Genomic DNA, 13,869 nt, shown 5'->3' on the forward strand with positions numbered 1-13,869 from the left:
TATAAATTTAATTGTATAAATCCTTTTATAACAATAATATTATTATATTTTTTTATAATATACTATTGTAACTATTTTTCATATTAACTATTTTGAATAGAATACGAGCTGCCATTCGCTAATGAAGAGCAGATATAAGTTACCAAAGCATGATAATGTAAACAGCTGGTCTACAAGTCAGCTGTAATAAAAATTCTATTGTGTGTAAATTGGTTAATTTACTTGTGCAGACATATCAATAGCCTCGCATGTAAATGCTTCTATAAAACAATTTTATATATTGTTAATATCTATTATTTTTTATTTTGATATTTGTCTGCACGAGATATAGAAATGTATAATTTTTTATATAATGAACAAAATATGTTTTTGTTTACACATATTTTTGTCATTATGTAAAAATACAATGCAAATTGGATGAGCATACAATGGTCTGATGTATTTATTTTTTATAAAACAATTGTGTATAAATATTTTAATTAATGTTCATATTTTGTAAAACCGTCATATTAAAAAAATAGTACTATAACTTACTACGGGTTATTAAAATTTTATTGCAGCTGGCAATGTTCAAATACATTTTGTTTGCTTAGTTCCAAGTCTCTGTAACATAAAAAATGTAGCTGGACAAATTAGAATAACAAGACCATGTTTTTTTTGTTAATATGAATTCAAAGAAAAATTAAATAAAAAAATATTATATTTTAAATTGTCTACTCTTTTTTATTTTTTAACTTTATCTTCACTTGCTAGATATCGAACTATACTAATTAAGACAAAATTTTCAAGCATAATGTTAAATCTCAGTCTTCATATACATCCACTAATATCGTTATTAAGTATATCGCTGTATCAACTTGTTGTTTCTTCAATGTAATCTCATTGAAGAAACAACAAGTGTGTTTTATGTGACAAGCTGTATTTCAGAAAAAAACGACTCATCGTACACTGTGTTAGGTATCTAACACAGTGTATAAACTGAACTCAATTGCAAACAATGTAATTTTTGGTTGATCCTTAATAATCTTCTGCAAGCCTTCTCTCCCCTGGTTCCATTTTTTTTAATTATTCTTTCTTAACTTCTCTCATTGCCACACGACGACCTCGGTGGTCTAGCGGTCAAGCACACCGCTTTACGACCGAGTGTCGCGGGTTCGATTCCTCGCACGGCACAAACATTTTTATCCATGAGTATGATTGTTTGTATCGGTCTGGGTGTTTTCTATGTATAATATGTATGTATTAAAAAAAAAATATCTATGTATATGTATCAGTTATCTAGTACCCATAACACAAGCTCTAGCTAGCTTAACTTGGGTCTAGATGGCGTTGTGTGAATTGTCCTGAGATTATTATTATTATTTCTCATTATTATATCTCATTACACATATAATACATTTTCATTCTCGTGGAAATACAAGAATAACAATAATAACAACGTTAGACGATTCACACAGCGCCATCTAGTCTCAAGTTAAGCAGAGTAGTAAGCATTAGGCAATGGATGTAGATACATACATAATATTCATAGGAAACACCCAGACCGATACAAACAATCATACTCCTGAATACAAATGTTTGTACCGTGCGAAAATCGAACTCGTGGTCATCGGAAGCCTTGAGAAATTACAAGAACTTTAGAAACACCTATGTATATTGAATTAAAAATACGATAATGTACGGGAGAAGTCAAATTGTCGCAATATACGAGATTTCTTAGTAATTAAATGTTTTAAAATTAACAACCCCGCATACAATTAAAAAATATGCATACTACGGAAATCGATATTGAAAAAACATTGAAGCTATTAAATACTATGAATATCGATTACAGAAATCATCAATATTTTGTCCGGAGCCAAAAGAAGAGAGAGTGAAAGAGATGCTATTTTGTGGTCGATATCGCGTCATTATGCGTTTGAAATAACGTTTTTGTCGGTATTGTGGAACCTCAACATCGTTGTAAAAACGTCGATATTTAGTACAAATATATCGATATTTATCGACATCACTAACACACACAAAATATAAACAATAACACAACCTCAACATCTTCACTATTTTACGCTTTATTGGTATTGTATTTGTTGAAAATATTAAAATTGTTAAAAATTGTATTTAATTAGTGAATCAGTTTCGTTACTACTGAATAAGAAAAATATTAAATTATGACTTTAGGCGAAATACACAAAAATTTACCCTGGTAAGTGTGTTATATCCGTTAAGATGCTTTTATACCTTTCAATATTTTCAAATACTGTATAATGTACTTTAGTGTACTCATCATTGTTAACACCTATTTAATTGGCGCATTCCACATGCTTTATTTATAAAACCACACATACACTGACGGGCACAGCACATAGTTTTTACTCTTTAAGGGATGACCCTATCTTTCTCTTTTATGTTTGATACTTCTACGCTTTGTTTTACAAAACCAAGTCAGTATTTTTTCTACTATACTTATGGAGAACCTTGATTCTGACCTGCTTCAGTCTCTTGTAGAACAGAGACATATGACCATACTTTTACAGCAATAAAACTGTCAATCAGCAATTTTTGTGTTAGTAATTTTGCAAGTTGTTTGTCAATTTATTCCAGTATTAATATATGTGGAAGTTCCTATTTTTAGCAGGATAACCCCTTTATTTTAATATTATTCTTCAGTCTCACAACATGGTTCTTCAGTATCAGAGGGATATTTAGGTAACTAATATTTATATGTAATTATAAAGTACATAGTTTACACTGTAAGAACATACTAACATTCACAATGTTACAAATATCACACTATATTTTTTTTAATAATACAAATTGAATCTGTTGGGATTACTATAAATATTTTTTTACAGGGTTGAAAAGTATCGGCCTTCTAAGTTAGATGATTTGGTGTCTCATGATGATATCATTAATACAAGTAAGTGTCAGTGATTACTAACTGGACCCTTATAGTTCTTAAATAAATTAGTACCATGGTTAAAAACGCGCGATTATGATAATACGGAACAATTATTTAGAATATTATCCTAATTTAAATAATATAACGTAAAATAAATAAATAAATAATATATATATATATATATATATATATATATATGTATGTTTGTGTATGTAGTATAAATATATGTATAACCTTTTTTTTGTTTTGTTGTTACAAAGTAAAAATTGCATAAGTTCCTACATTTATTAGTTGCAAGTATTTATGCACCGATTGTAGTTGGACCATATGATGTGACGCATTCATTGCCTCATAAACACGATTTATTTTATTTATAAGTATACCCTACATTAGTCTTATTTTTTCATTCAACTCTTAAAAATCGTAAAGATAACAATCTTTAGGAAGGCAATGGTGTCTGAGATACAGGCTAGGCCTAATTTAGACATCACTGCACCGGACTTGGTATTAAATAGTTTTAAGAACTATTGTATATATTTGGAATTAATATAACCTTAGTTAAGTCCATTTTGTATTTGTTTTTTGCACAATAAAGTTATTATTATTATTATTATAGTTAACATTATTATTTATATTTTAGTGAAAATGAGATTACATGAATTTATTATATTCTTAGAGCTACATATCCATATTAGAAATTTTTGTTATATAATAAAAATTATTGATGTACTTAGATTATAACACTTATTGAAGTATTATATTATATGAATAGAGACTGTGTTAAGTTTTTGTACTTAAAGTTCCTGCCTTAAGCTGTGTGTAGGGATTGTTTTTTAAGGATTTTGTGTCTTTATGGATATAAAAATCATATTACATGTTAAAAATTCAACTAACATGTATTGAATAATATTATTATTATTATTTCTTTTATCTGAGAGAGCATTTAAGATTAAGGCATTAAAATAGTAACAATTTTGATATTATTAAAATTCTCCTCATTAGAAAGAATTTAGCCTACTACTGTTGTTTCATATGTGAGAGGGATTGTCTATACAAATCTTCTCACATACATGAAGAAAACTCTTGTTTTCCACCAATGTATATTAGGGATGTAATCTAGTTGGCAATAAGGTCATTCTGGCAATGTAATCTTACTCCACTACAAGAGATCAATACATGATTCTGAAAACATGATAAAAAAACAATAAAAAAAAGTCTAAAATATCTTTATTCATTTATTTACACCTACATGTATTACAGACTCTTATGATATGTCAAATCTACCATCAGTTTGGAATGACAAAAAACTCAGCTTGTTTTCTTTTCAAATAAATGTTGATAATGGTACTTATAATAAATTAAGAAACACAATGTTTTAGTCTATATAGCAGCGAAATTTAGTGCATAGGTGACCTATGATTACCATGTATCAATCACAAATATAAAACTATACCATAAACCTTATATTTGTCTGTTTTAGTTAATCAGTTCATGAAAGCTAACCAACTACCTCATCTGTTGTTTTATGGACCGCCTGGTACAGGGAAGACTTCTACTATTCTGGCTTGTGCTAGACAAATGTATACTCCACAGCAATTCAATTCAATGGTATGTAAACCTGGAAATCAGTTAGGTAATTTATATTACTAATAATAAACACACCGCTAGATGGCGTGGTGTTAATCCCACGGTAAGCAGAGCTTATGTTATGGGTACCTCACAACTGATATACTTAGATATATTATTTGTATATACATACATAATATACATAGAAAACACCTAGAACGATACAAACAATCATACTCATGATTACAAATGTTTGCACCGTGCTAGGAATCAAACCCGCGAGCATCGCAAGTAAAGCGGTGTGCTAAATCACCGAGGCCGTCATAATTATCGAGTAATATATTCCACTCTCGCCAGCATAATCATCATCCATAAAAAATATTATAATAATAATAATATTTAACAATGGGGGACCAAAGTAAATTTATATATTTTCTTATTTACATAATTATTTTCTATATCAGAGTCAGTCACAATAAGTCTGTATTTGTTTAGGTTTTAGAATTAAATGCGTCTGATGATCGAGGTATAGGCATTGTGCGGGGACAAATTTTGAGTTTTGCATCAACACGAACTATATTCAAAGCTGGTCCAAAATTAATAATATTGGATGAAGCAGATGCAATGACAAATGATGCACAGAATGCTCTTAGACGAAGTAAGTAGAATGTGTACAATTATTTTTTCATTAACTTATATTTTTACATGACGAATTACAGACAAATTAAATATTTAGGTATCCTGATTATAATAGTTTAAAACCCGCGTTCTCGGAGTCACTTGAACAGATGGGTACAATAATAAATATTAGTATTTTTTATTTTTAGTTAACAGGAAATTAATAAATCCCTTACACATAAATATATGTACCTACCTATATTTTCCTGATTCTGTCTCAAACTGTTATTTGGCTTACAATTTATTTCTTGTACCTTATGGTATTGTTATGATATTATTATCAACAAATTTCGTATAATGAATATAATAGACAGGACTCGTGTTTATTATTATATACGTACATTGTTTTTCAGTGCTCTTTTTGTATACACTACACTACGTTTTTACGTATTTCTAACAAATTTCCCTGTTTTTCCTTATTACTTGTCAATAGATAAAAATAAGTAAGAAGAAATTTTGTGATTATTTATTTAAGTACCAATTTAATTCCATTAATTTCTAATAATTCAATATAATCAACATGAATCCTTTACGCCGTTACTGCGTGCGTATACCTCGTTGTCATGGCTTTAATAACGAAAACAAAAACAGATTGATACATGACAAACCTACCTACGCAGATTGTATTTGCAGTATATGTGTTATATGTGTAAAATATTTATTTTAATCGAAATGATCAAACTCTGTTAATTGAAAATAGTTAAATTTAATCTTTGATGAAATAAAAAATAATTTAAATGTGTTTCAACGTATTGGAAGAAAATATATTTACATGTCGGACACTGAAGATGAAGAAGTTCAAAGTCGAATTGTTAAAATCACAGTCGTTGGCGAACCTTCTACTGGCAAAGTAAGTATCTGTTTCATCTAGATATATGTAATAATATTTAGCCCAAGAGCCCACGACGGCCAGACATACGTCATATTAGTAAATGTGAAAGTTCTTGTATGTGTGTTCCCAACGGAGGTAAGAACGATCCCCAAACAAGAAACCTGGCTCGTGGTTCCTTTGGCAGGTAACAGGTAACAAAGGTGTAAAAAAATTCATATCAAATTCCTTATTTTAAGAAACTCAATATTTTCATATATTGTTCGTGGCATTATTATAACTTGCGCTGCTCATTGCTAGATCCTTAGTGTGGTTCTAACCTCCCGCCGGACCCCCCTAAACTATACTATTATATAAATAAACTTACGTCATTTTAATAAAGCTGAACTTTATATATATTATTGAGAGAACTATTAAACTGAGTTTCCTAAATTGCCAGACAGTTTTCTTGGTTCCTTATCCTACCAGACTCATTGAAACCGTATATTGGGTAACAACGGTGTATACAATTTCATATCAAATTCGTTATTTTAAGATGCTCCATTTTTTCACATATTGCTCGTAATAGTATTATAACTTGCTCTGCTCATTGCTAGACCCTTAGTGTGGTTCTAACACCCCGCCGGATCCCCCTAAACTATACTATTTTATAAATAAACTTACGTCATTTTAATAAAGCTGAACTTTATATATATTATTGAGAGAACTATTAAACTGAGTTTCCTAAATTGCCAGACAGTTTTCTTGGTTCCTTATCCTACCAGACTCATTGAAACCGTATATTGGGTAACAACGGTGTATACAATTTCATATCAAATTCGTTATTTTAAGATGCTCCATTTTTTCACATATTGCTCGTAATAGTATTATAACTTGCTCTGCTCATTGCTAGACCCTTAGTGTGGTTCTAACACCCCGCCGGATCCCCCTAAACTATACTATTTTATAAATAAACTTACGTCATTTTAATAAAGCTGAACTTTATATATATTATTGAGAGAACTATTAAACTGAGTTTCCTAAATTGCCAGACAGTTTTCTTGGTTCTTCATCCTACCAGACTCATTGAAACCGTATATTGGGTAACAACATAAATATGACGTATGTCTGGCTGTCGTGGGCTCTTGCTCTATTATATTACTAGTGGTTCAATGGTTGAAATTCGACCATAGTTAATTTAGATTAGAAGTTTGAACATTATTAAGGTTCTATTATTAAAGACTACTTCTATGCGTGTGAATGTGAAATAAGTATCGAAGAGGAAATTTGCAATAATTTTTTATGCATAATTATTTCTTCTTTCTCCGTATCGACTAAAAGTATGCGAATCTTCATAGTAATCCGTCCGAGCAATTTTCGTAAAAACAGGTACAAAGTTATTGCAACAATTAATTAATATAATGATTCTGTCATTCATTATGAACATAATTAATTACGTGAAATATGGCTATAGAATGTTGCAGAAGTGTATGTCATTTACGTTATAAGTGGTAATTTTTTTTTATATAGTCCGATAATTTTTGCATTATTAGTGCAAAATTGAATTATTATAAAGGAGTATTAGGAAATTTTAATAATCATAAAGTTTAAAAGTTTAAGTAATCCTCAAATAAATGAAAACTCTAATGAATCCAATCTAGAACTATTTAGATTACGTCAACTATCACAAAATACTGTATCATAATCGCTCCCTTCGTTACGATCTCACAGACATACACGCGCGTTTTTGCACCTTGGGTTAATAATAAAACTGTGACGTTTAATTTTTAGTGATTCTTTGTGTATATAAGCATTAAATGTTTACAATATTTTCTCCAATACGTATATATAATGATAATAAGACTATTTTATTACTGTCAGACGTGCTTGTGTACACGATACCTGGGCGGAAATGGGATTATCTCGAGTGGAAACACGCAGGGCGCAGAGGTGATGGCAGGGCAGTGCTTGGGACTGCGCCCTCCGGTGACCGTTCACTTGTGTGACGTCGGCGGAAGCGCACTTGCAACTACTATGTTAAAAAATTATTTGTATTGTTCTGACGTACGTTGTAATTTATGTAATATTTGTAATTTTAAGATAATTGTAGCAATCTCATTATTTGTTCTATACATTTAATAAAATTTTAACAGACTGATGTCTGTACATTATGGATGTTTAAAAAACTAATATGGGAATTATATTAGAGGAACAGAATTAAAAATATATTTTGAACTGTATGTTTGAACACGTGTCACGCAAAAACTACTATATGTTCGGTTTTCACCTATGTATTCCTAGAAGTCAAAACAAAACTATAAAATAGAAAAATAACAAAACAAGGTTATGAATTCCGTCCGTATAAAAAAAATAAACTGCGAATGCGATTCGGTTCTTATGCTTTTTGTTATTGTCACACTGCATCCTTACAGTGTGATTAGTAATTATTTATTATTTCAGGTTGTTCTGTTTGTGTATGATCTTACAAATCTTCAGAGCTTCGAGAAGCTCGGTCTGTGGCTACGTAGAGCAATAGAGATATTCGAATCTGAAGATAAAAAACCTATAATGGCAATATTCGGAAACAAATCAGACTTAGAACATCAAAGAGCGGTGCGACTATCTTGCGTGCAGAAGTTTGCATCGGAACATCTTTTGGAAAATTTTAAAGGATCTGCAAGAACAGGGGAAACGGTATTTGAAATGTTTATTTTTAATCTTTACCTTCTGCGCTTTCGTTTTCTTTTTGCCATCTCGAATAATACTTTTATAATACAATTTAATTTCACATGTTCTGTGTTATGCTAGTTAATATTTAAATATTTTTTGTTATGCCACCGTAGACCATACACATAAATCATAAACACATGTTAGCTTTCATGTATAGCTTCCGGGAAAATAAGATATCGAAATTTAATTAGGAAAAATATTAGTATTTTTTGTGTAATTATTATTTTTGTGTAACATTTTATCATATACCCAATATGATAAACTGTTACACAAAAATATTTTATTTAGTTATACCTTATGGTATAACCCAGTTTTATTATCGTTTACATTATCGTGATAAGTCGTTTAAAAAGACATTTGTAATGTATGTTTATAATTTTCAGGTAAATAATGCTTTCACAAAGCTGGTGGCCCGTGTAATGGGCATGAAAGTGCGACGATGTTTCGCCTCAGTGAACGGTTTCTCTCCAGCAATAAAAAATGGAGAATTGAATGGTCCCGACCCACTACCGTTGCAAAGTGAACCTACGCACTCCCTAATAATGAACAGAAAAGCTTTAAGAAGAATCCACCGAGCTTCTTCATCTGTCTGTTGTCTGCAATAAAATATATTATTATATCTGTTTATTATTATGATTTTCATTTGTTACCTTACCTGTACAATGACTTCTATTACTATATATGTTATTTATTAAATCTATTTTTAAATAATCTGTCTTAACACTTAGCAAAATATATATTTTGTGATTTGTATTTAATTTGTTCGATTAATCGATATATTTTATAGTAATTTATTTTTTTTCAATACGGCTACAAATTGGTAACTATATTCCAGTGCACTTGCAACTCCCCTGGTGTTGCGGGTGCTCATCGACGGCATGTGCTCATATCTCGCTCGTTTGTGCCCTATGGTGTAAAAAACGTATAGATATGTTTATATATGTTCTAACAATTGAATAAATTTTCAGTAATAGAAAAGTATACAGACAATGTTCGGTTCTGTATAATATGCAACTATTTGGGTAAAATAATTCCTGCACTGCAGTCGAGATGCACTCGTTTTCGTTTTGCTCCTCTGAATAAAAACCAGATCGTACCCAGACTTAAGGAAATAGCAGCTGCCGAAGGGTATGTCCTATATTCATTATATATTAAAATAAATGTTCTATGTTTTAATATAATATTTTAACAAATTGATACCATGTAGAATGAATAATCTTGATTATTTAATATTTCACAATCTATACTCCAAATAGATCTATGATATATCTACATTCGGAAAAACGTATATTTTCTAGATAACGTTGACGCGTATACATACGTGACTACATTATCTTGACTATATTAAAATATAATCGGTACCACTTTGTCATACTACTGATAGACAGTGAAAGCGAGTATTTGTTATATATATATACTTTTTTCGAACTACTAATTTAGAGGGAATAAGCCGGCTTTTATAGCTTCACTAAAAAGCAAACTCCAATATGACAAATATTGATAGTCGGAAGTTACGCTAGGGATTTGAAGCTCCGCCAAACTAATATAATTTCGATTTAGAATGAGACATGGGATCCATCAGAGAGCTGGTTACTTCCTGACATAAAATTTGTCTAGCATTTCCTATCTCCATTCATAGAAACTATTTGTGAAACATATACCTACGTGAAATTAGTTTGTTGACTATTTGTATACAGAGTAGATGTCTATGTATCTACAGGTTTTTTGAACAAGAACTTTGTTTTGTAAAACGAAATAAAATAATGATTTTAGATGACATAGGTTTAAATTTTTAATATTTTAATTTTAAATTAACCTATTATGAATAGTAAAACATATCTGTAATCGTTGTAAGAAACCGTGGTCGTGGTGGACACTACGACCATATTATTGATATCGATTCTTTTTGATCACTTGATTATTTTTTGGGACAGTGGCGGGTCTATTTCGTTACATTACTTGGATTTTAAGGCTGCAATCGATTCGATTGGGTCTGTATATAACATGACCACACAAAAGTATTTCAGAGCTGTTAAATCACATGATAGAGCTGACGACTAAACTGCTTACTTAACCATAATTTTTAGGAACAAATCCTACATATTTCAAATAATATATAACTCAGTTTTGTGTTGTTTTGTCAGCGTTAAGATATCGGAGGGTGGTGTTACCGCGCTTCTAACTTTATCGGGCGGTGATATGCGGAAAGTGTTGAACACACTACAGAGTACTTGGTTGGCATACCGTGACGTCACCGAGGACAATGTCTACACGTGCGTCGGACACCCGTTGCGCTCCGATATTAACAACATACTCAGCTGGTTGCTTAATGAGAATGATTTCGCTACGTGTTTTAAAAGTATCCTTTACACTTTATTTGAAACAAGGTAACATGTTATGACGGCTTCGGTGGTCTAGCGATTCAGCATGCCACCTTATTTCTCTTTTACTTGCACAATGCAAACAATTGTATTCATCAATATGATTGTTTGTATGGGTCTGAGTGTTTTCTATATTCAAGTATTTTTGTTAATTGTGGAGTACCAATAACACAAACTGTGCTTAACTTTGGACGATGGGATTGGCTTGGCATGAGATGGTGCTATGTGACGTGTTAGGCTATTATTATTAATGGCATATCAAGTTGTCATTCTTATTTCAGATCGCCGGTTCTAAGTGCACTTTACAGACTACCATAGATTATTATTTAATAGTATTTACTACTTTTTTTTACTAATACTGCTCTATTTACTTAAATAAGTGATAATTAAAAACTAATCATTTATAATCTGTGCTTAACCTATTATGATTTTCTAAATATAACATACAGACATTCAGGAGGTCAAGATTGCAAAGGGTCTGGCATTGGGAGATATACTTACTGAGATACACACCATAGTGCAAAGAAGTACGTATGTTACAATTATTATAAAAGTGCCTACTATGTTATCAAAATAGGATTAGGTTAGGACTGACTTTCTGTCACATTGCGACGTTTTAGCTGTTGCAATATGTATCTGTAGAAAGTAATTTTGTAATGTAGCGTTTAAAACAAATTAATTAAAAAAATTTTTTTTTTCCAACTGAAACTGATAGTGTTCAACATTACTATGTTTATTTTGATCGTATTGTACCGAGTTATAAGCTAAATTATGTATGGACCAGTGGAATACTACCTTTTTTGTACCACTATAGTAGCAAACAAGCTTATGGCCTTTCTAATGTTAAACAGTTACCGTAGCCTACCTACATACATATACATTTAAATGCTATCTACTGCGGCTGATGTGATAATTAAAAATATTGTAAGATTATTAGAAAAACATCTTAGAACCACTATCTAACAAAACAAGACTATCATAAATGGCATTAAATGAATAAATATTTATAACTACCTTATTATGTAGGTATTATTAATATTAGGTGTATTTTATGAATTTTAATGGTGGTGATTTAATGGTAAATGCTTATTATAATCTATAGGCACCTGAAATATCAGTATTGGATGCGTTACTGACTTTTAAGAAACTGATATTGCCTATCTTATTTTTCCTAACTCTTCATTCTAAAAACATGCTAAATAGTAAACATTAATCGTAGTGAAACTACCACCGGAGGTGCTGGTATCACTGTTGATCAAGATGGCGGATTCAGAAGTACGGCTTGCAAGCGGTTGCAGCGAGAAAATCGAACTTGCTGCACTTATTGCTGGTTTCCAAACTGCGAGGGACACGGTTAAAGTGGACACTACGTCATAGTATTATATCTTTTTTTTTTTATTAAATATAAATAACTTTGGTAATATTTCTAATAATTGTGATCAGCTTAAATTCTGTTTATTTGATATAAATGTCATTGGCCGCGTTGTGAACTATTTACGTGTCAGTGATGTTATAAATGGCTAAACCGAAATTTATTTTTGAAGTTTCATTTTTTATTTACATTGCATTTGAAAGAAAGAATGTGGTTGTTATTATTTATCCTATAGATAGGGTTAATACACCGTAAATGCCACTACGGCTAATACTATTAAAAGTTTGTTTTTTGTACCCTCAAATTTCCTAATATTAAAAAACTGAACTTATGAGTTGCAGTGCGAGCAATATCTATTCTAATTTTAATAAAAATTAAAGTGTGTCTCATCCCTCAGTAATTATGAATATATTTCTTGGTCTCTGTTACGTATTCATGATGGTACTTGGTTAGCAATAAAAAAAATATTTTAAACTAGTTTGTAAAAAATAAAATAGAATGTCCTTCCTTTTATGCATTCCTTTATAGATTTGTTTAACGTAATTTTATATTATTATTTATTATACTTTTACTTTAACTATTTAGGTACTTGAGGAGATAATGAAGATGAGAAATAAGATTAACATAAATCTTTATGATAATGTTGACTCTCAAGATATCTAAAATTGATATCATATCAACTGATAAATAAACTTATGACATATTTAGGAATGATCAGTTGTTACTTGGACCACATAGGTTTCGCTCATATCTGCATACATTCTTTGAAACCTTAAGCAATGATTTTTTATTTGCTTATTTGTTTTACTTTAACTGTAGGACAAATTACTCGCCTACCAAGATCTGCTGTGGTACATCTTATTTCTGAAGAAGTCACAGGTAGCATAACTTTCACGGAAACTGAAGAAGGTATTCATGTGAAGGGCACGATAAGCGGACTTGATGCTGGTAATTACGGGTTTCACATTCATGAGCTTGGTGATACTATAGATTGTGACGCAGCCGGCTCCCATTTCAACCCTTACGACACCGACCATGGTGGCAGAGATCATACCGTCAGACACGTGGGAGACTTGGGCAACATTCAGTTCGTGGGGACGGGCACAGGTGTGGCGGAAGTGGACTTTGTTGACAAGGTGATTGCGCTTCGCGGCCGTAACAATATATTGGGACGCGCTTTAATCCTACATGGACAGGAAGACGATTTGGGCTTGGGAGGACACGAAACATCACTCACTACAGGAAATGCAGGTTCGCGAGTTGTATGCGCTGTCATTGGTGTGGGCTCTCCTGTTGATGCTTGGGTATAATCTTAAAAAAAACAAATCATGTATTTAAATGAATAAATATTATCTAAAGTATATTAAAATTAATGGGCCTTTGTTTTTAAATAATCATAACAACTAGTTACACTTCTATTTACAATACTTTAACA

At 31.0% G+C, this 13,869-nt stretch overlaps 3 protein-coding genes across 3 annotated transcripts; all 3 read left to right on the forward strand.

Annotated features, from left to right (window-relative positions):
• Window positions 1–1,921: 1,921 nt before the first annotated feature.
• Window positions 1,922–12,606, forward strand: LOC131846686 (replication factor C subunit 5). The gene is made up of 8 exons (XM_059196028.1): window positions 1,922–2,203; window positions 2,853–2,917; window positions 4,380–4,507; window positions 4,961–5,123; window positions 9,650–9,809; window positions 10,826–11,040; window positions 11,512–11,589; window positions 12,282–12,606. The coding sequence occupies exons 1-8, from the start codon at window positions 2,169–2,171 to the stop codon at window positions 12,437–12,439; spliced, it is 1,002 nt and encodes a 333-aa protein (XP_059052011.1). The 5' UTR covers window positions 1,922–2,168; the 3' UTR covers window positions 12,440–12,606.
• LOC131846685 (ras-related protein Rab-28-like) lies at window positions 5,558–9,343 on the forward strand. Its single transcript, XM_059196026.1, has 4 exons — window positions 5,558–5,993; window positions 7,833–8,015; window positions 8,412–8,645; window positions 9,065–9,343. Exons 1-4 carry the CDS (start codon window positions 5,916–5,918, stop codon window positions 9,284–9,286), a joined length of 717 nt encoding a protein of 238 aa, XP_059052009.1. The 5' UTR covers window positions 5,558–5,915; the 3' UTR covers window positions 9,287–9,343.
• A 607-nt stretch (window positions 12,607–13,213) lies between the features above and the next one.
• LOC131846803 (uncharacterized) lies at window positions 13,214–13,744 on the forward strand. Its single transcript, XM_059196210.1, has one exon. It carries the CDS (start codon window positions 13,214–13,216, stop codon window positions 13,742–13,744), a length of 531 nt encoding a protein of 176 aa, XP_059052193.1.
• Window positions 13,745–13,869: the final 125 nt, after the last annotated feature.

Source organism: Achroia grisella, unplaced genomic scaffold, assembly GCF_030625045.1.
Source record: "Achroia grisella isolate CSIRO2021 unplaced genomic scaffold, CSIRO_AGI_Agris_v1 utg512, whole genome shotgun sequence".
NCBI lineage: Eukaryota > Metazoa > Arthropoda > Insecta > Lepidoptera > Pyralidae > Achroia > Achroia grisella.